Source organism: Vulpes lagopus, chromosome 4 (genome assembly GCF_018345385.1).
Source record: "Vulpes lagopus strain Blue_001 chromosome 4, ASM1834538v1, whole genome shotgun sequence".
NCBI classification, from domain to species: Eukaryota; Metazoa; Chordata; class Mammalia; order Carnivora; family Canidae; genus Vulpes; species Vulpes lagopus.
Window position 1 is genome coordinate 101,651,448 of NC_054827.1, and position 21,041 is coordinate 101,672,488.

Below are 21,041 nucleotides of genomic sequence, written 5' to 3' on the forward strand. Positions count from 1 at the left end.
ATTCACCATTAAGTGTGATGTTAGCATTAGGTTTTTAAAAAGTTTTTATTGGCCCTTTATTAGATGAAGGAAGTATCCTGCCAATTTTTTTCTACATTTATTAATATGATCATTCAGTTTTTGCCCTCTATGCTATGAATATGGTGTATTACATTAGTGATTTCAGATGTTAAACCAACCAGCTTTATTTATTTATTCCAGGGATAAATCCCCCTTGGTCATAATATATAATCTTCTTTATATCTTGCCTGATTTGGTTTTTCTAATATTTTGTTGAGGACTTTTTGTGTTCAAAAGCATCATGGATATTGGTTTGTTTTCTTATTATGTCTTTGGCTTTGGTAGCAGGATAATATTGGCCTCACAGAATAGAGTTGCAAACTCTATTTTTCTGATAGAGTTTGCAAAGATTCATATTACTTCTTTAAAGGTTTAGTAGGATTTACCACTGAAGCCATCTTGGCCTGGGCTTACCTTTGTGTAAATATTTTAAATTACTAAATTATTTGCTTGTTATAGTTCTATTCAGATTTTTTATTTCCTTTCAATTCGGTTTTGATATTTTGTATCCTTCCAGAATGTTTTTCCACTTCATAGCTTGCTGATGCCACAGCTTACCTCTGGGCAAGGTTGCTTTTTAACCAGTACACTCTCATACAGTCATAATGGTTGTTATTTCCCAGGAGCCACTGCCCTGGGGGCTCCTGCCCCGCCCTCAAGCTTCCTACATCCTCCCCCAAGTCAGCCCCCAAGGGTTAACACCTGTAACATCAGGGGACCTTCTGAACCTAGTTTCAGCATAGTTGCCATCTATACAGATTGGTTGGTCCTCCTGCTAAACCAGTTATTAAATTGTTGAACATCACCTCTTGAAATGGAAGACTGAGACCCCACTTCAGACCTCTTCCTCCTCGCATTTTGTTCTGAGTCTGATCATATGCTTCAGCATTCTACTGAACAGGTCTGGCAGAAGGAATAGCATCAATTGATTGGATATGTCTGACTGGCAGTTGTGGGAGCCGATTGAGAGGCCTGGGAAGCTTTACCCAAGGCTGGCAGGGAGAGGGTAGTGTGTGGGCCCTGGGCTGATTTCTAATGAAAATTTATGCCCCACCTATGGCTATTACAAAGAAAACAAAAGTGACTGATGATAAGCATGTAGCTCCAAGTAAGTGAACTGAAGAGGATGTCTGTGCTAAAGATGTTACTATAAGATGCAACACACATTGACACAGACACGTATTTAAAGCAAGGTCATAGATTCACGTTTCCAAAAAAGCCAGGCAGGTACCGTGCCTCATTTAATTGGCAGAGATGCACATTTTGGTGTTTAAACATCTCTGAAATAGGAATGCATGTTACCGTTGATGGCAAGTCATAGTTTAATAGCTTTGTGGTTTTATTCTTGGTGGTTATAGAATAGTGATGTATCTGATAATCTTATATCAGTGATGGCTCAGATCAGATTACATTTAGGAAACGAGTGGCAAGTGGCATGGGCTAGGAAAACCATATCCCTTTATGTCAGCCTTTCACTCTGAAAGAGAGGTATGGTTACAGAGACCTGTTCTTTTACTATAAGGATAAAGCAACACAGGAGCAATGACAAATGGCAACTACTTTGGTGCCTCCCTGTCCAGGAGCAATAGGGAGTGGTGGCAACTGGCAATCGCCACGGCTTCTGCCATTCCCCCTGATGGATTGTTGCCTGTGATGACATAGGCTCAGTATTGATAGTGTTGTTTTTTTTTTTTTAAGATTTTATTTATTTATTCATGAGAGACAGAGAGAGAGAGAGACAGAGACACAAGCAGAGGGAGAAGCAGGCTCCACGCAGGGAGCCCGACATGGGACTCGATCCTGGTTCTCCAGGATTAGGCCCTGGGTTGAAGGTGGCGCTAAACCGCTGAGCCCCCCGGGCTGCCCGATAGTGTTGTTTTTATAGGAAGCCAAAAATCTCAAAAGCCAGATCCTTACATATATGGGAACCTTCTAATTTTAAAGTAATAGCTTAATTTTTTTTTTCCCCCTTTCTGGCCAAAAAGAAAAAAAAAGCATGTGCAAGTTAGATCCAGCCTGTGAGTGCTTGGATTAAAATGGCTCTTTTAAGGATTTAATATTTTAAGAGGCAATGTGAGACAAACCACTTTTTACAGTTAAGCCGAAAAAAGAAAGAAAAATCCGCTCAATTTCAAAGTTTAGCACTAGGTTCAAGGCCCAGAGTAGCAAATATTACAGAGCATATTACTCACGTAGCTTCTAAAATTTCTTCTCTGCCTCCCCTAAGTAGAAGATAAGAAAGTGTGGTTAGATTTGTTGAAGATGTTACATTTCCTTGTTATAAAAGTGTATGATTACTTTTTTAAATGCCATCTTAGGTTTCCAAAGCAAGAATATTTGCTTCCTACTCCTAAAGACTGGTCAATGACAGTCAGAATGAAGCGGTAGGAAACCACCAAATTCTTAGAAGACTGGAGTCCTGATTCTGCCTGTGTGACATGGGGCAAGTAATTTAGCTTCTGTCAGCTTCATTGTCCTCAGTTATAAAACAGAGATAATCATACCTGTCTCCCACATGGCTATGGCAAGGGCCACAAAAGATAAAATATGGGAAAGCCTAAAGGATTATGTAAATACCAGTTGATATTGCCCAAATCACGTGAGTAGTTGGGCCAGCACAGATTTTTGAATCTCAGATTCCCAAACCCAATCTCCTGCTCTTTTTGTAGACCATATCACTTACTGAAATGATCAAATCATCAACTAGTGGGCTGAATAGATGAGAAAGCTTAAGTCAAGAGCTTGTTAGAAAAAAGTCAGCCACCATTTTGGCATCAGAGATAGCACGGAGTCTCTGTACAGCAGGGTTTAGGGAAAGCTTAGATGTTGAATCAAAAGATGAGCCTTCCACGTTTTGAAGGGCTACCCAAGAATGTGTTTTGCTGGGATTGATTGGCCTCTGAAGCTTTCTCAGACTGGCCTTCAACCAATTTCTTCCCTTTCTCATGTTTTCATTCTATATTGTCTCATGAAAGAAAGAAAAGTTCTGACTTTCTTCCTTTTTGGTGAAAATGTAAAGCTCTATTTTGGATTATTAAGGGGTGGCCACCTTTACCTTGGTAAGTAGGTCCAGGTTAACTGCTCAACACTTAACCTCTAGACATCTCAAATCCTATTTGTATAAAGGCATAGAAGGTTACTAATTTTTTTTAAAAGGAAAGGAAAAATATTATCTTTAAAAAGATGTCTCTCAGGACTAGTGATATATTTTTAGCTTCTTTTTTCTTCTAAAAATTTTTTAAAGTAAGCTCTATACCCAACATGGGGCTTGAATTCATGACCCTGAATCAAGTGTCACATGCTTTACTGACTGAGCCAGCCAGGTGGCCTGATATATTTCTAACTTCTGAGTTGGACATTCTTCTTCTTTTTTTTTTTTTTGAGTTGGACATTTTTTTTTAATTTAAAAAAAATTTTTTTTGAGTTGGACATTCTTATATAAATTCTCTCCCATAGCCTCAAATTTAATCTGGCTGAGACCAAATTGATTATCTTATCAAAAGGATCATTCTCATTTATCTTGTTACTTCTGTCCATGACATTACTGTGTTTTAGGGGTCAGTAAACTTTTTCTGTAAAGGGCCAGATAATAAATACTTTAGGCTTTGAGAGCGATACGGTTTCTATCACAAATACTCACTTCTGCTGTTGTAGTACAAAAGTGGCCATAGATAAGACGTAAATGAATTAAAAGGCCTGTGTTCCAATAAAGCTTTATTTATGAAAACAGACAGTGGGCAGCACTTGGCCCATGCCATAGTGTGCCAGCACCTATCTAAGAGTTCCTGGATGAAAATGTCAAAGTCAGTTTTGACTGTTTCCCTTCTTCAGTTTTTACATCTAAGCAGCTCTCAAGTTGAGTAATGACTTCTTTCAGTAATTCTTCTTATCCTTCCCATCACTTCCCTTCTCACTGCTGCTGTGCACTTGAATTCATTCTATACAATATTCAGTGATTCGTGCGACTGGTGGTAAGGGCTGGCTGCAGGACCGTACCCACTTAGTGAAGAGGGTACCAAAATTTCTAGGGGAATGATTTAAGAAGCATGTAAAATATTCTAATTTTAACTTTAGGGAAAATACCTGCTTTGTCAGAATATAAATTATAGAAAGTAAAACCGATGAAACCTTACATGAAGGGCCATGGTTAAAAATGGTTGTCAAACGTTGCTCAAATTTAGAATTTCCCAAGGTATGCAATGTTTACAATTGGTGATGCTTAATGTGATGTTAGGTGGAACACAGACCAACTTTTAAAATATTATTAATACTTGTGTTTTTATTTTAACATGTATTGGAGAAAATATGATGTCAAACCCATAATATATCTGGTTATTTTTTTAGGGTGAAGCTGAAGTAAATATCTAGGTTTTTAAAAAGTTGTAGCCTTAAAGAAAAAGTTAATATTGTAGGCAGAATATAGATATGCCAACAGTTGTCAAGATGTAAAAGATTTAAGAAGCATGTAAAATATTCTAATTTTAACTTTAGGGAAAATACCTGCTTTGTCAGAATATAAATTATAGAAAGTAAAAGAAAAGATGTAAAAGAAAAGTTTGAAAATCAGTGACTACTTTACTGCCTGTAGCTTCCATTATATTTGCCTACTAATTAACAGATCTGTCTCAGCATTGTCACTTATCTTTCTTGATAAAACCTTGAGGAGCTCATCACTACCTGCCAAATAAAGTCAATTAAACTCTTAACCTAAAATCAATGTCTTCTAAGCCTGGCTCCAGCCTTCCAGTCTTCCTCTACCTCCTGGCTTTCCAAACAGTGCTCAGAAAGTACCAGTTGCATAAGAGTTAATGAGTGCTCCAGAAAAGAGGATTTCATGGTCCAAAAAGTTAGGGAAAGTGTTGCATACTGTATCCCTCTGAATTATACCATGTTCAAGCCTTTGAGGAGAACCGAGGTAATCAAACTTGTCCATGTTTATCATAGAACAACATATCCTGTTGTGGAAACAGTGTGTGTGTTTATCAGCTTACTTGATCATCTTTGTCGATAACCCTCTCTTTTAGATTGTACATTAATGTCTTGTGTGTCTAGTATAATAGAGAGGTTGGTTTGGAAAATGCTGTTCTATATCCATGTCTCCAACCTTCCCCCACTCCCCCTGCCAAACTTACCAACCAAACCGAACCACCCACGATTAGATATCTACCCAATTCATTTGCACTTTTGAGCCTTTGCTAATTATGCACTCCACTTGGGGTGCTTTCTCCTCTCTGTCCTTGTTCTCAGAATCTTTTCAGCCAAGCAACCTGATATCCCACAACAGTTATGGTTCCTGTTTCTGAAGTCTTAATACTTCCCACTTTTCCAGCATTTATAGTACCCAGTATCAGTATCATGGCAGCTGTATACCTGATCTTTTTTCCTGCTAGATTTTGCATTTCTTGGAGTTACTGTTTTCCACATAGTACGTTGTTTATAGTAGAAATTCAATAAATAGTTGATGAATGAATAACAATAAGGGTGAAATTTGAAATAACTTATCTATCGTAAATAATAGAATCTGAAGGATCTACATGGGGAGAGGGACAAATGGAGAAGGATCTCTGAAAGGCTGATACATATATATATACATACACATATATATGTGTATATGTATACTTATATTTTAAAACAGCTTTATTAATTGATATAGAAAAGTGTACAATCTGATAAATCTTGATTTATGTGTATACCCATGAAACTAGCACCTCAATCAAGATAATAACATAACCATCACTCCAAAATGTTTCTTCATATCTCTTTGTAATTTCTATATCCTCCTCCTCCCTGCATCTTCTCCTCTGCAATGCCTCTCACTACCAGCCCGGTTCAAGACAACCACTGATCTGCTTTTGGTCGTTATACATTGGTTTGCATTTCCTAGAATTTTATAGAAAGGGAGCCATATAGTATTTATACTCTCTTCTTTCTGGCTTCTTTCACTCAGCATAACTGAAGCAATTCATGTTGTAGCATATCTGTTCCTTTTTATTGCTGAGTATTATTGCATTGTATAGTTATACCACCGTTTGTTTATCAGTTTACCAACTGATGGGCATTTGAGTTGTTTCTAGTTTTGGTTATTAAAAATAGAACTCCTATGAACGTTTGTGCATAAGTTCTTGTATGAACATGGGCAGCTCCGATGGCCCAGTGGTTTGGTGCTGCCTTCAGCCCAGGGCCTGATCCCGGAGACCCGGGATTCAGTCCCATGTCAGGCTCCCTGCATGGAGCCTGCTTCTCCCTCTGCCTGTGTCTCTGCCTCTATCTCTCTCTGTGTCTGTCATGAATAAATAAGTAAAATCTTAAAAAAAAAAAAGTCCTTGTATGAACATATGGTTTCATTTCTCTTATGTTCTATCTAGGAGTTACAGTACTTTTTTTTAAGATTTATTTATTTATGATAGACATAGGGAGAGAGAGAGAGGCAGAGACACAGGCAGAGGGAGAAGCAGGATCCACACCGGGAGCCCGACTCAGGACTTGATCCCAGGACTCCAGGATCGCGCCCTGGGCCAAAGGCAGACGCCAAACCGCTGCCAAACCGCTGAGCCACCCAGGGATCCCCTCTATCTAGGAGTTAAATGAATCATGTGCTACGTGTGTATCTAGCTTATTAAGAAACTGCCTGCCTGGCTCAGTCAGTAGAGCATGCAACTCTTGATCTCAGGGCTGTAAATTGAGACCCCACACTGAGTGTAGAGATTACTTTAACAAAATAAAATCTTTGAAAAAAGAAACTGCCAATTTTTTTTCCCAAAGTGATTGTAGGATTTTGCTTGGCAACCAACAGTGTGTGAGAGTACCTGTTCCTCCTCCTCCCAATGCTTAGTATCATCAGTCTTTTCAGTTTTATTCATTTTGATTGGTGCAAGTGGTATCTCATTGTGGCTTTAACTTGTATTTCCATAATGACTAATGATGTTGAGCACCTTTTCATGTGCCTATTTGTCATTGTTATATCTTCTTTGATGATGTGTCTTCTAAAATATTTTGCCCATTTTTAATAGTGGCTATGTTTATTAGTTTTAATTATACAAATCACATTCATTTTTTGGCAGATTTATTCCTATTTCATATTTTTGATGCTATTTTACACAGTATTGTATTTTAATTTCAATGTGTCCACATCCAGAAATGGATATTAGATTTTTGTCAAGTTCTTTTTTTGGATGTTGATAAGAGGATCCTGCAGTTTTTCTTTTGTAGGTTACTAATATTATGAATTATATTGACTGCTTTGTGAATGTTAAACCAATTTTACATTCCTGAGTTAATATTGTCCTTGGTCATGCTATATTTTCTCTTTTACATATTACTGGGTTTAATTTGCTAAGATTTTGTATTGAATTTTTGCATCTATATTACTGAGGGATATTAGTCTGCAATTTTCTTTTGTTGTTTTTGTCTTATTTTGGTATCAGGGTCTCATAGAATTAGTTAGGAAATACTCTTTTTTTCCATTTTCTGGAAGAGATTGTATAAAATTAGTGTTATATCTTCCTTAAATATCTGGTAGAATTCACTAGTGAAGCTATCTAGGCCTGGAGTTGTTTTTCCCTTTCCTTCTTCTTTTCTTTTTCTTGGGAAGATTTTTAAAATACAAATTCAGGGGATGCCAGGGTGGTTCAGTAGTTGCCTTTGGCTCAGGTTGTGATCCCACGGTCCTGGGATGGAGTTCTGCATCAGGCTCCCTGCCGGGATGTTCTCCCTCTGCCTATTTCTCTCTGTGTCTCTCATGAATGAATGAATGAATGAATGAATGAATGAATGAATAAATAAATAAATAAATAAATAAATAAAATCTTTAAAAAAAAGTCAGTTCTTTATTTTTTTTAAAGATTTATTTATTTATTTATGATAGAGAGAGAGAGGCAGAGACACAGGAGGAGAGAGAAGCAGGCTCCATGCTGGGACCCTGACGTGGGACTCGATTCCGGGACTCCAGGATCGCGCCCTGGGCCAAAGGCAGGCGCCAAACTGCTGAGCCACCCAGGGATCCCACAAAGTCAGTTCTTTAATAGGTATAGGGCTATTCAGATTATCTGTTTATTCTTGAGTGAGCCTTAGTATTTTGTGTCTTTAAAATAATTTGTCCATTCATCTAAGCTGTCAAGCGTATTGGCATAAAATTTTCATAACATTCCCATAATAAACTTATAATATTTGTAGAATCTATTTGTAGTGGTGCCATCTCTCTCATTCCTGATATTGGTGACTTTTGTCTCCTTTCTTTTTTTTCCTGTTTAGTCAGGGTAGAGATTAATATGATTGGTCTCAAAGAACCAAAATTTTACAAATATTAATAAGTTTATCATGGGAATGTTATGAAAATTTTATGCCAATACATTGTATTTTGATTTCTTCTTTGAACCGTGGTTGGGTTTTTTTTTTTAGAATTGTGTTATTTAGTTTCCAAATATTTGAACATTTTCCAGATACCTTTCTGTTATTGATTTAAAATTTAATCCCTTTGTAGTCCTAATCGAGAATATATTTTGTATGTCTTATATCCTTATAAATTTACTGAAACTTGTTTTATCACCCAGAATAAAATGTGTCTTAGTGTCCATGTGCACTTGAAAAGAATGTGTATTCTACTCTTCTTGAGTATAATATTCTAGTAAATGTCAAATCATGTTGGTTGATGATGTAGTTCAAGTCTTATGTATCCTTAACTGATTTTCTGCCTACCTGGTGTATCAGCTATTAAGAGCAAGGTATTTAAATCTCAGAGTATAATGAAGGATTTGTCTATTTCTCCTTGCTTTTCCATCAATTTGGGGTCCCATATTTTGAAACTGTTACTAGGTATATAAACACTTAGAATGATTATATCTTCTTGACTAACTGACCTTTTACAATTATAAAATGACCTTCTTTATGATAATATTCTTTGCTGTACAATTTACTTTGATCTTAATATAGATCCAAGTTTGTTTTTGACTAATTTTAGGATATTATTTTCCATCATTTTACCTTTAATCTAATTTGTCCTTCTCTATTTGAAATGAATTTCTTGTAGGCAGCATACAGTTAAGTTTTGCATTTTTATCTAATCTGTTGATGTCTATCTCTTAAGTGGGAGGTTTAGACCATTTACTTTTAACCTGATTGTTGATAAAGTCTATCATCTTGCTATTTATTTTTTATTTGTTCCATCTGTTCTTTGTTCCCTCTCCCCACTTTTTTTCTAGTTTCTACTGGATTGCTTTTATGAGCCCTTTATCTCCTTTGTTGGCTTATTACCTATAATTCTTTATTTTGTTATTTTAATGATTGCTTAGAGTTCATACTATAGGTCATACCTTCAGTTAATATGCCACTCCATATACAGTGTAAGAACTTCACAATTTCATTTCTTCCTTCCTAGCCCTTATGCTACTGTTGTCATACATTTCACTTATACACATATGTTATAAGCCTCACAGTACATTATTTTTTCCTTAAAAAAGTTATCTTTTAAAGAGATTTAAATAATATGAAAATAGCTACATATTTTCCCATGTAGTATCATTCCCATTGTCTTCATTCCTTTATGTAGATCTAGATCTTCCATTTGCTATCATTTTCCTTCCTTCTGAAAGACTTTCTTTACTAATTCTTGAAGAACATTGGAGTACATATCTGCTGATGATTAATTTTCTCAGTTTTTGGATTTAAAAGATATTTTCACTGGTACAGAATCTTAACTTGACAAATGTTTTTCTTTCCATACTTTAAGTCTGTTGTTTCACTCCCTTCTCATGTGCATTTTTCCTCCAAGCAATACACTATCATCTGTATCTTTTATTTTTTCATACTAATATGTTTTTTTCCCCTTACATTTAAGATTTTCTCTTTACTTTGGTTTTGAGCAATTTGGTTATGATATGCCTTGGTGTAGCTTTCTCTGTTTCTTGTGTTTAGTGTTCATTGAACTTCCTGAATCTCTAGCTTTTTACTGTTCCTCAAATATGAAAAATTTTGGGCTGTTATTTCTTCAAATATTTTTTTCTGTCTCCGCTACAATCTACTTTCCTATAAAGACTCAAATTGCATATATACTAAGCAATTTGAAGTTGTTTCACAACTCATGATTTTTTTAGGTGGTTTCTATTGCTGTGTCTACAAGTTCAGATATCTTTTCATCTGTAATATCTAATCTGTCATTAATCCCTCTAGTGCGTTTTTCATCTCACATAGAATTTTCATATATAGAAGTTCAATTTGGGCCTTTTTAAAATATCTTATGTATCTCTAAACTTTTTAAACATATGGAATACGATTATGATAACCACTTTAATACTCTACTAACTTACATCTGTGTAAGTTTCTTCTCATGATGGCTTATGTTTTCCTTTCCCTTTGCATGCCTAGTAATCTTTGATTGGATGTCAGACTTTGTGAATTTTACCTTGTTGTGTGCTAGCTATTTTTGTATTCCTATACATCATTGAGTTTGTCTTCTGGGGCTAGAAATAGGCTAATTCTTTTAGAAATAGGCTAATTCTTTTAGGTCTTATTTTTATGCTTTGTTGGGTGAGTCTAAGCAGTGCTCAGGTAACGTAGGGTAAGGGTAATTTCACACTAGTGAAACAAAACCCTTCTGAGTGCTTTACCCAATACATCAGGTATTAGGAGTTTTCCAGTCTGGTTGGTGGGAACAGGCATTGCTAACCCTATGTGAATGCCAGGCACTGTTCCTTTTTTAATATTATTAAATGAATCTTTCCCCAGACTCAAGTATTTTTCTTATTCACATGCTGATCAGTATTCTCTCCCCTTATTTGTAATGGTCCCTCTGCTAATTTCAAGAATCCTCTATCTCTGCATCTATATCCTCTCCAGTAATCTATCCAATGAATTCTAGCTATCTTGTTCTCCCCAGATCCTCAGCTCTAGTTCCTCAACGCAGAGTCTACCAGGCTACTTCTGTGTTTCTGCTCCCTGCATGTCCTGAATACCTCAAAGCAATACATTGGGGAAATCATGGATCTCACTTTATTTCTTTTTTCCATTGATCAGGTTGATATCCTGTTTCTTTAAAAAAAAAAAAAGATTTTTATTTATTTATTCATGAGAGACACACACACACACACAGAGGCAGAGACACAAGCAGGCTCCATGCAGGGAGCCCAACGTGGGACTCGATCCTGGGTCTCCAGGATCATGCCCTGGGCTGAAGGCGCACTAAACCACTGAGCCACCTGGGCTGCCCTTATATCTTATCTCTTGAAAACCATGTTTCCATAGCTTTTTTGTCTATGTGGAGGTTTTTTGGTTTGTTTTTGTGTGTTGGTTGGTTGGTTGGTTATTTCAGGAAAGAGAATAAATCTAGTCCCATTGCCCCATCTTGACCAGAAGTGAAAGTTTAATACGTCATTTTTTTACTGCTTCAAGGTCAATTGGGGTTCAGGTGATCTACGCTGGGTTCTTTGAGAATTGTTGGGGCTTGCCTGATTTCTCCTGTATATACATATGTAAAATATATATATGAATATGTATATTTGAATGAACGAGCACTGTTTGATTTAGTTAAAAGTGGAAACCAGCCTGAAAGTTTTACAAAGAAGTTAGTACCAGTTATCAGGATCTTTTTTGATGGAATACTGCTAATTTCAAAGAAGTCTTGGGTAGAGCATTAAAATTTTCCTAGATTTAGCATCAATTTCTAGGAAAAATGTGTATTTGTGTAAGTAACTATGGAAATTATCATTTAACACCTTTATTTTCTTATTTAAAAATTAGAGGACAATGTCTATAAAAATATGCAAGAATCAAAGGAAACCCACATATCCAATCACCTAGATGAAATTGTTGCTGCTGTCAGCGTAACACCTAGAAAGAAGATCCAAAACAAACTGCCTCAGACAGCACTCTTCCAGCCTCCTCGAGAGAAACTCCACCTCTGTGAAGAGAAAGCGAAGTCCTATTCTTGCAGTCACAAAGTAAGAACCCTTCATTTTCTATACCTGTGCTCTGGTAACTAGTGAGAATTTAGGTTACATTTCTAACCTAAGAAGTTTGGTACAAGAGAGTATATAGAGTACCTTTATCACAGAATGAGTGGGTGTAGGCCATCAGGGCTCCAGGCACAGCACTTGGCACAGTCAACATCATACCTGCTGAATGACCGCACAAAGGAACAAACACGGTTACCCTGACTCTGGCAAGTGTATACTAGACCAACTGGTTGTAGGTTTGACCTTATCAGTCTTTTTCCATCAGTATAGACCTATTTATTGAGCTCCACCTAGTGCCTGGTCTAGGCACTGGAATATAACACAAAGTGATGAAACTTCTACAGCTTACAATTCTTACATTCTTGATCTTCTTGCTTTCCACATACATCTGTCCCATTCTCTCCTCAAAGTTTTACTCATTCAAAAAAATAAAATAAATAAATCAAAAAAGAAGTTTTACTCATTCACTTGTTCATTTAATATGCGTTTCTCTACCACCACTTATGTTAGGCCCTACTGTCCATCCATTTTTTTTTCACAAATAGCTACTGTATACCTACTATGTGCCAGGTGTTATGCAGGTGCTGGGGGCACATATGGGAAAGCTACAGCTTCTGCCTCAGAGGGACTCATGGTTTGGTTGGGATGCTAGGCAGGAGGCAGACAATGGCAGTCAATGTGATAAGTTCTGTGATGGACACAAGTTCAGATGAAACCAGTTCACAACATGGCATGAGGGTAAGCAGTGGGCATGGAGATAGTGAATGGAGAGCAACCAAAGTGCTTCTTGGGATGGGGGTTACTTGGACAGCACTGATAACAGTGCTTACGAGTTGGCCAGGTAAGGGAGAGGACAATGGTGTTCTGGGCAGATAGAGAATAGAGTATTATTAACTATAGTCACAGATGCTGTATGTTACATCACCAGGATTTAGTTATTTCATAACTGGAAGTTTGTACCTTTTGACCACCTTCATCCATTTTACCCACCCCCTACCCCTGGCAACCACGAGTCTGTTCTCTGCATCTGTGAGGTTTTTTTGTTCTTGTTATTTAAGATTCAACACATAAGTAAGATCATACAGTATCTGTGATTTCCTTCTGATACATGGTTGAATAATATTCCATCATATATTCAATGTCATTCAATGTTTTCTTTATTCATTCATCCATCCTTGGACTCTCGAGTTGTTTCCATGGAATACAGGCTTTAATGACAGGACAGGAAATGAGATTGATTATAGAAGGAGCTAGGGCCCAGAGGGTATTTAATGCCCAGAGAAAAAGTTTAGATTTTCTCCTAAAAGTGTTGGAAACTATCATAGGATGACAAGTAGGAGTGCCATGAGCAGGTTTGAGTTTCTGGAATGTTTACTCACATAGCTGAGTGGAGGATGGGTGAGGAAGGAGCAAAACTGGAGAAGGCGCCCCAGTTCAGAGGATATTTAAAATAATCCCAGCAAGGGGGACACCTAGGTGGCTCAGTTGGTTGAGAATCCAACTCTTGATTTTGGCTCAGGTCCTGGGATCAAGTCCCTCATCAGGCTTCTTGCTTGGTGGGAAGTCTGCTGGAGATTCTCTCTCCCTCTCTCACTGCCCCCCCATCTCTCTCTCTCTCTCTCTCTCTCTCTCTCTCTCTCTCTCTCTTTCTCTCTCAAATAAATAAATCTTAAAAAAATAATCTCAGCCAGGAATTATAACAGCCTGAACTACAGCAGAGGCAATAGAGATGCTAAGATCAGACAGGAATTTGGAAATGTGAATCAGTGGGACCTGGTAACTGAGGGGACATAAGGGTTGTAGTGGCAAGAGCCAATCAGAGTGGGTGTATGCAATCCGTGACTTAGGTCTCAGCCAGCTTGGGTGACTGGAAGCTTGCCAGTTCCTTTGCCACTGTAATGAATACAGGAGGAAGAACAGGATTATGGAGAGGAGACATGAATTTGGTTCTAAATGTGTGCTTTTTCATTATGCAACAGATATTTATTCAGTACCCACTATATGTCAGGGTCTGTGCTAGGTAGGCTGGCAGCCTCTCTCAACCACAGGTCAGCAAGAGAATTAAACCTGAATGCCTCAAGGCATTTAACGTCCATAAAGAAGTAACTTCTCTTCTATGGATCTAGAATGGTACTAAATTATTTTCTGTGTTCTGGAGTTCAGATGAGGGACCCCTGGTTACAGTGGTGAACAACATAGACAGGTTGAAGGCCTTGTGGAGCTGAGGGGTAATCGGCATTATAAATAAACTAGCAAGCCCAAGGTTGTGTCAAGTGCTATTAGGGAAAGAGTGGGCCTGTCTGTAAAGAGGCAGCATATGAGCTGAGACCTTAAGAAGTGAAGGAGCCAGCTTGGAGAAGCTAAAGGAAAGGTTCTATGGAGAGGGAATAGCACATGTAAAATCTATGAGGAGGGCATGAATATGACATGTTTGAAGTGAAAGAGGAAGCCGTGGTCTGACATGAAATGTCAGGAGAGACAAGGAGTTCACTTAGAACCTTGCAGGTCTCTAGCTAAGTGCCCTGGAGACCTTAAAAGTATTTTCAAGAAAGTATTAACATGATGTAACTGGTTTTTTAAAATATCCATTCTTTTCTACTTTTTTATTTTAAAATATTTCAGACTTACAGAAAAGTCTACAAGATTCACCAATTGTTTTTTTGTTTGTTTTTTTAGATTCACCAATTGTTAATGTTTGCTTTATTGCTTTACTTCTCTGTGTGCATATCATTATTTTTCTGAACTACGAGAGTAAATTCCAGATATTATGATCCTTTACCCCTGAATATCTTAGAGGAAACTCTAGGTAACCACAGTACAGTGGTTTAAGTTAGGAAACTAATATTAGTATAATATTATCATCTAATCTACAAGCCTTATCTATATTTCTCAAATTATCTCAATAATGTCTTTGGCAGAAAAAAACATCCATGCTCTGCTCCATAAATGCCAAGATGGCGCACTCCTATGGTTGACTGATATCAGGCTATTGGTGACTTTCTGAATGGGCTTCTCCATGGGACCACTTAGGTTTCCTCATGGCATGGTGGTTAGGTTACTAGTTTGCTAGGACTGTGATAACAAAATATCCCAGACTGGGTGGCTTCACCAGCAGAAGTTTATTTTCTCAGAGTTCTAGTGGCTACAAGTTCAAGATCAAAGTGTTGGCAGAGTTGATGTCACTTGGAGGCTTAACTATCAGAGGATGTTCCCTCGCTGTCCCAACAAATTCTTTTTTTGCACGTGCCCCTCCCTGGTGTCTCTTCCTCTTTTTTCTTTTCTTTTTTTTTTTGTTAAGATTTCATGTATTTATTTATTTGACACAGAGAGAGAGCACAAGTAGGCAGAGCAGCAGGCAGAGGGATAGGGAGAAGCAGACTCCCTAACCTGAGCAGGGTGTCCAATGTGGGGCTTGATCCCAGGACCTTGGAGTCATGACCTGAGCTGAGGGCAGAAGCTTAACCGACAGCTACCCAGGCACCCCTCTCTTCCTCTTATAAGGACATCAGTTATACTGGATTAGGGCCATACCCTAATAGCCTCATCTCAACTTATGTCTTTAAAGATCTTCTCTGCATATACTATCACATTCTGAAGTACTTGGGCCTCCAACATTTGAATTTGGGGGGTGGTAGGCACACAATTCAGCCCATAATGGGTTGTAAATGGAAACAGAAAGTGGAAGCCTCTAGTTCCTTAAGACCTAGGGGACCCAAAACTGGCACCGCATCATATCTCCCATATTCCATCAGCCAGTCACAAAGCCCAGATTCAAAAAAAAGGAGACATAGACCCCTACCACTGGACAGAAAGAATCAAAGAATTCTGGAGCTATATTTTAAGCTACCAGCCTTGCTTTGAGTGTATTGCTGCTCTGAGCTGACCTGGAGCTGGAAATGTCAGGTCCCTGTTCTCTTTGTCCTGACATTGAATATAAATGGACTTCTGATTCCGCTAATGAAATCTCTTTGTCAGTCCTGCCAACCTCATTGCTGTACTGATATCCTAGGCTGCTAAGAAAGGTATATGAATTGAGAACTAGCAAGTGTTATTTGAAAACCCACTACCAACTTGCCCACTGGTGCCTAAATGTGTGGTAGCCATTCATAGCTGAGCAGCTGGAAAAACTAGGGAATGGTTTTAAGTCTGCTCTGCTTTTTCCATGTCTTCTTTATTTATAATATTTTTCATAATGTACTACAAATTTAAATGTTTTATAAACATAAGTATACTATAAATTTTACTTGTTTCTGCCTTTTATTGTCTCTCTCACCCCAGATAATCAGCCAACTGCCTCACAGAGATCTTTATCCATTTTGTTCTCAAATATTATCCCAAATGCTTACAACCATGTCCAGCACATAGTAGGCACTCAGGAAATACACGCTGGATAAAAGTACAGTGGACTTTGTGCTTTTCAACTCTGTTTTCAGTTGTCTACCTGGTAAAGCCCATTTTCTCTCCGTCACAGTATAAAGAGGCTGTCCATGAGCTTGTGCGCTGCATTGCGCTGACGAGAATTTGCTATGGTGACTCCCATTGGAAACTAGCAGAGGCACATATTAATCTGGCTCAAGGCTACCTCCAGCTGAAAGGTGAGTTCATCTTGGATGGGGAAGATCAGTCCATTGGTTTCTGTACTTTCATGCAAATTTGACTCTAGAAGGATTAAGTTTTCTTGAATATTCTCATGTCCACACATTGAAGAGCCATCTCCTTTCAGAAAGTCCATAAGATTTTTCATTTGACATATAAAAAAGAGAAGGACGATTTTAGCCCTTTGGATGGCTTTGGCAGACCCTTTTTATGATCTTAAAAGTAGGGTTCTTAGGAGAGAATGTGTTAGCTTTGAAAGCATTGTAGAAGGGGCCCAAGGTATGGAGTAGGGACCTGAAGTAGGATCCATTCACATTTGTTTTGAGGGAGAATCTCTTGGCTGTAAGTGACCCCACCCCTCACTCCCAAAAAAATACATAAATAAGAGACTAAATCAAGTTGGCAGTGAACAGAAGGTAATGTATTGGTTCATATAGCTTGAAAAGCCAAGGGTAAAACTTGCTTGTAGACTTAGCCAGATCCAGGTATTCAAACAACGTTATCAGTTTTGTGTTTCTCTCTTCTCCCACCACTGGGCTCTGTTTCTGTCTGTGGACTTCATTCTTACCCAGGCTTTGCCTACATGGCAGCAGTAAGGCTTGCAGAAAGAAGCTTTAAACTTCCTTCATCAGCATTCCCAGGAAAGAAAGAACATTTTCCACCCAAATCTCAGGATTTGGGGATTCTAATTGGGCTGACCTGGATGATATGTCAAAGGCAAGGAATAGTCTGATTGGCTAGATCTGCCTTTTGGCTCCACTAGATCCTAAGAGACAGGCTGACTTTGGCTAACTCACGTAGATTGTGTGTGGGGGGGGGGGGGCAGGTGTCCCCAAAAGAAAACAGAGGAAGGGGATGGATGCAGGGAAGGCAAAAACAACAGGATATCATGTCTTCTCTTTTCTGATGGGCATCCCAGGACTAGGTGTACAAGAGTACATCTCTGTACTCCTTTCTTCAACTGAAAAGCAATGATAAGGTTGATGGTGGTACCTAACCTCCCAGGACTGGTCCAGAGAATACATAAAATTACAGAAAGTGGAAAACACCACCATGCTTAGCACAGAATTGCCTCTTAATAAATATGGCTAAATCTGATTATCGACTGATCCCACCTATTAGATCAAAGACTGTTGGAGCCAGAGGGGACCCTGGAGATCATCTAGTTTTGAACTTCCCCTTCCCCTAGAAGGAACATCCCCTTCCTATATTTTTACTTTTAGATTCAGAATGAATGAGTGAATTGAAACAGCTTGCTTCAGTAATATATATATAGAAGTAGATGATTTGAGACTCAGACCTAGGATTTTGGATGCCAGCTCCAGTGGCCTGGCATCTGGGATTTCAAAGGATGCTTTTCTTCCACAGCCTGCTACCTTTCTGCATGATAGTCTTTATTTCTCAATTTAAAGTAAAAGAAACATCTACTCTTTATAGAAGCCTTACTGAATGTCAGGTACCGTGCTGTCTCCCATGCATTTTCTCATTCATTCTTCATCATAATCCTACAAGGAGGGTAATATTATCATCCTTGTTTATAGTTGAAGAAGCTGAAGCCAATGTTTCAGAGTAAGTAGTGGTTCAGGGAACTCATTCTGGGAAGCTTGATATCAGAGCCAGTGCGCTTGATCCTCAACCCATGCTACCTCCGATAGACTGAGTTCCTTGAGGGGATGTACCAAAGTTGATAATACAGTGCACCATTATCTTTTGTAATAGCTCATTGTAATTGGCACTAAGAAATTTCTGGTAGGTTGATTAAATGTGTGCTTTGAAAAAATTAGACGAAATTCTCTGAAGTAATGAGTACTGGGTATTGTACGCAACTGATGAATCACTACATTCTACCTCTGAAACTAATCATACAGTATATGTTAATTAAGTTGAATTTAAATTAAAAATTAAGCAAAAAAATTAGACAAAATTTTCTAAGAGTTCCCACATGAAGAACCCTGGATTTTCCCCATCAGAAAATAAATTCTTCTGTTTTATAGATGCAGGAACAGAATTGGTTTCGTATTTTGGAAGCTTTTTTTAGAGACTTGAGATAAAATTTCATATAATGGAAAAACATAAGACTAGAATTGTATGGATGTGGGTGGAAGAGAGGACATCGGTGTCGGGGAGGAGAATGGAGTATGGGGAAGGGAAAAGCCCTGAAACCTAACTGTGACCCCCACTGTTACCCTTACCACAAATTAATAAGCCCATGGAAGAACCCAAGAATGCACTGGGGAATTAGTTCTTGTTAGGGATTATTTTTCTCATTTTTGTTCCATTTTGATTCGTATTAGTCAATAACCTTGTGGGAATAAGAGATTGGAGCATGTCAGCTCATTCAGTCATTGGAATCGCATTTGTAAGTTTTTGTAGATATCATTGTATTTGTATTACATTAAAATAAGTCTCTGAAGTTATGATTATGGATAGATAAGCAGAAGATTCAGAATTTTTAGTATTTCAGTAAGATTGCTGTCACAAAGCCAGAATTAAAATTCACAAATATCCTAATTCCTGCCCAGAATGCTATAGTCCTTGCATTCCATTTTTTTCTTATAATTATTTAGAACATATTTTATATCTGATATTGGGGAGGTTTCAAAGTTGTTCAATTCCCACTCATTCTGTTTATTTCTAGAAAGACCATTTGGGGAAAAACTTGAGTACTAGATGTAAACTACTTCTTTGTTTTTTATAGTCCAGACAATATTTCATGCTACCCTGATACTTCTCTGTGTGTTATTTGCCAATACATGAAGGAGACTTCACTGGATTTCCTAGCCACAGATAACTATATTCTTGTCCTGCTGACATGAAAGAGAAACTGAAACCTCTTTTTCTTTGTCCACAGGACTGTCCTTGCAAGCGAAACAACATGCAGAAAAAGCCAAAGAAATCCTTACCAACTCCCTCATGCCTCCCTATAACGACAATACAGATGTTTTTAAGTGTTCGATTGAGCTATTCCATACCATGGGGAGAGCCTTACTCTCCCTCCAGAAGTATCCTTTTGTTACTCATCTTTACATGTAGAAATGCCATCCATAATGCTTATATTTCATTATCAAGACCAAATCAAAAGGTGGCAGATGGCTTAGGAATGGGGATAGGAACCTTAAGAGCCAAGGATGTCTAGGAACTGGGGTCCCAGAGTCTAGAACCATGTGTGAAGTTTCCTAAACACAGTCCAGATTTAAGGAAGCTTCAGAGAATTTGTCAAAGGCAGAGAGACTTGCAAAGGAGCTGCTGCAGTGTGGAAGGATTATAAAGGAGGAGTGGATAGAAATTCAAGCACGGATCAAATTGTCATCTGCACAGTAAGTTTCTGGTTTAGGGCATTTCGAATACATGATGGCCAGAGATTATCTGCCAGAAGAATCTGTCTTCAGGCAGATGGTACTTCTCTGTGATGCTGTGTCCATGGCTTCTCCATGGCCATTGTCCAGAAGCAAAAGAGGACCATGCTCATCACAGCAGCTACAACCAAGTCACACACATTAGTGACACCATTCACTAAATATGTGGTGCTGACACATTCACCCCTGGGTCCTAGAGTTCTGACGTCATTCTCTTGACTTTGTATCTCTCACCTGCTCTCCTGAATTTAAATTACCATGTGTTTCATACCACAGAGAGGTAGAAGATAATTGTGATACACATAACTGGCAAAGGGCTCATATCTAGAATCTGTAAAGAACTCCTTTTTATCAGTAAAACAAAGACAACTGAATAGAAAAGTGGGAAAGAGACTGCACTCACCACCACCACCCCCAAAAAAGATGCCACATAGCTAATAAACATATTAAAGTTTCCGTCTCATCAGTCATCAGGGAAAAGAAAGTTAAAATTATGAGCTACTATTACATCTCTACTAGAATGGCTAATTTTTTTTAAAAAGACTGATAATATCAAGTGTTGGTCAGGATGCCATACTCTTATATGCTTTCTCATGTGTTGTGGTTTGGAATATATTTGGCATAACTACTTTAGAAAACTGGCTTTTCATCAAAACTTGAATTTTTGTCATAACAGAGCAGTATCACTCCCAAATTTAAGAGAAATGCACACATGCGTTCACAAAAGACACAGCCAAGAATGTCCAGGCTACTATTTGTAATAGCCAAGAATCAGAAACCACCCAACTGTTCATCAGAAGCAGAATACATGAAATTGTGATCTGTTCTTACAAAGAAAATGATCAGACTATTCCTTGGCTAATCATCGTGGATGACTCTCACAAACTTGAGGCATAGTGCACGAAGCCACACCCAAGGGAATTCATAGGTAATGATTCCATTTATGTAATGAGAGGAGGAAGAGAGTAATCTCTGAGAGGGCCTGCCAGTCTAGAATTTCTTCCTGCCCAGAAGTAGGTATTCTGCTTGCACAGTAAGACAGGAAATAAGCAAATCAGAGGTCCAAGATCTGATATTTTCTGCA

The 21,041-nt window shown here is 38.1% G+C and overlaps 1 protein-coding gene across 3 annotated transcripts in view; it reads left to right on the forward strand.

The window, feature by feature from the left end:
- Positions 1-21,041, forward strand: part of TTC23 (tetratricopeptide repeat domain 23) — a 97,103-nt gene that overhangs the window by 8,326 nt on the left and 67,736 nt on the right. For all 3 annotated transcript variants that reach the window (XM_041751695.1, XM_041751694.1, XM_041751696.1), the window contains exons 2-5: positions 11,791-11,990; positions 16,477-16,600; positions 19,453-19,603; positions 19,793-19,918. In XM_041751695.1, coding sequence (XP_041607629.1) covers positions 11,811-11,990; positions 16,477-16,600; positions 19,453-19,603; positions 19,793-19,918 — 581 coding nt within the window. In that variant the 5' untranslated portion in view covers positions 11,791-11,810. The remainder of the gene's footprint in view (positions 1-11,790; positions 11,991-16,476; positions 16,601-19,452; positions 19,604-19,792; positions 19,919-21,041) is intronic.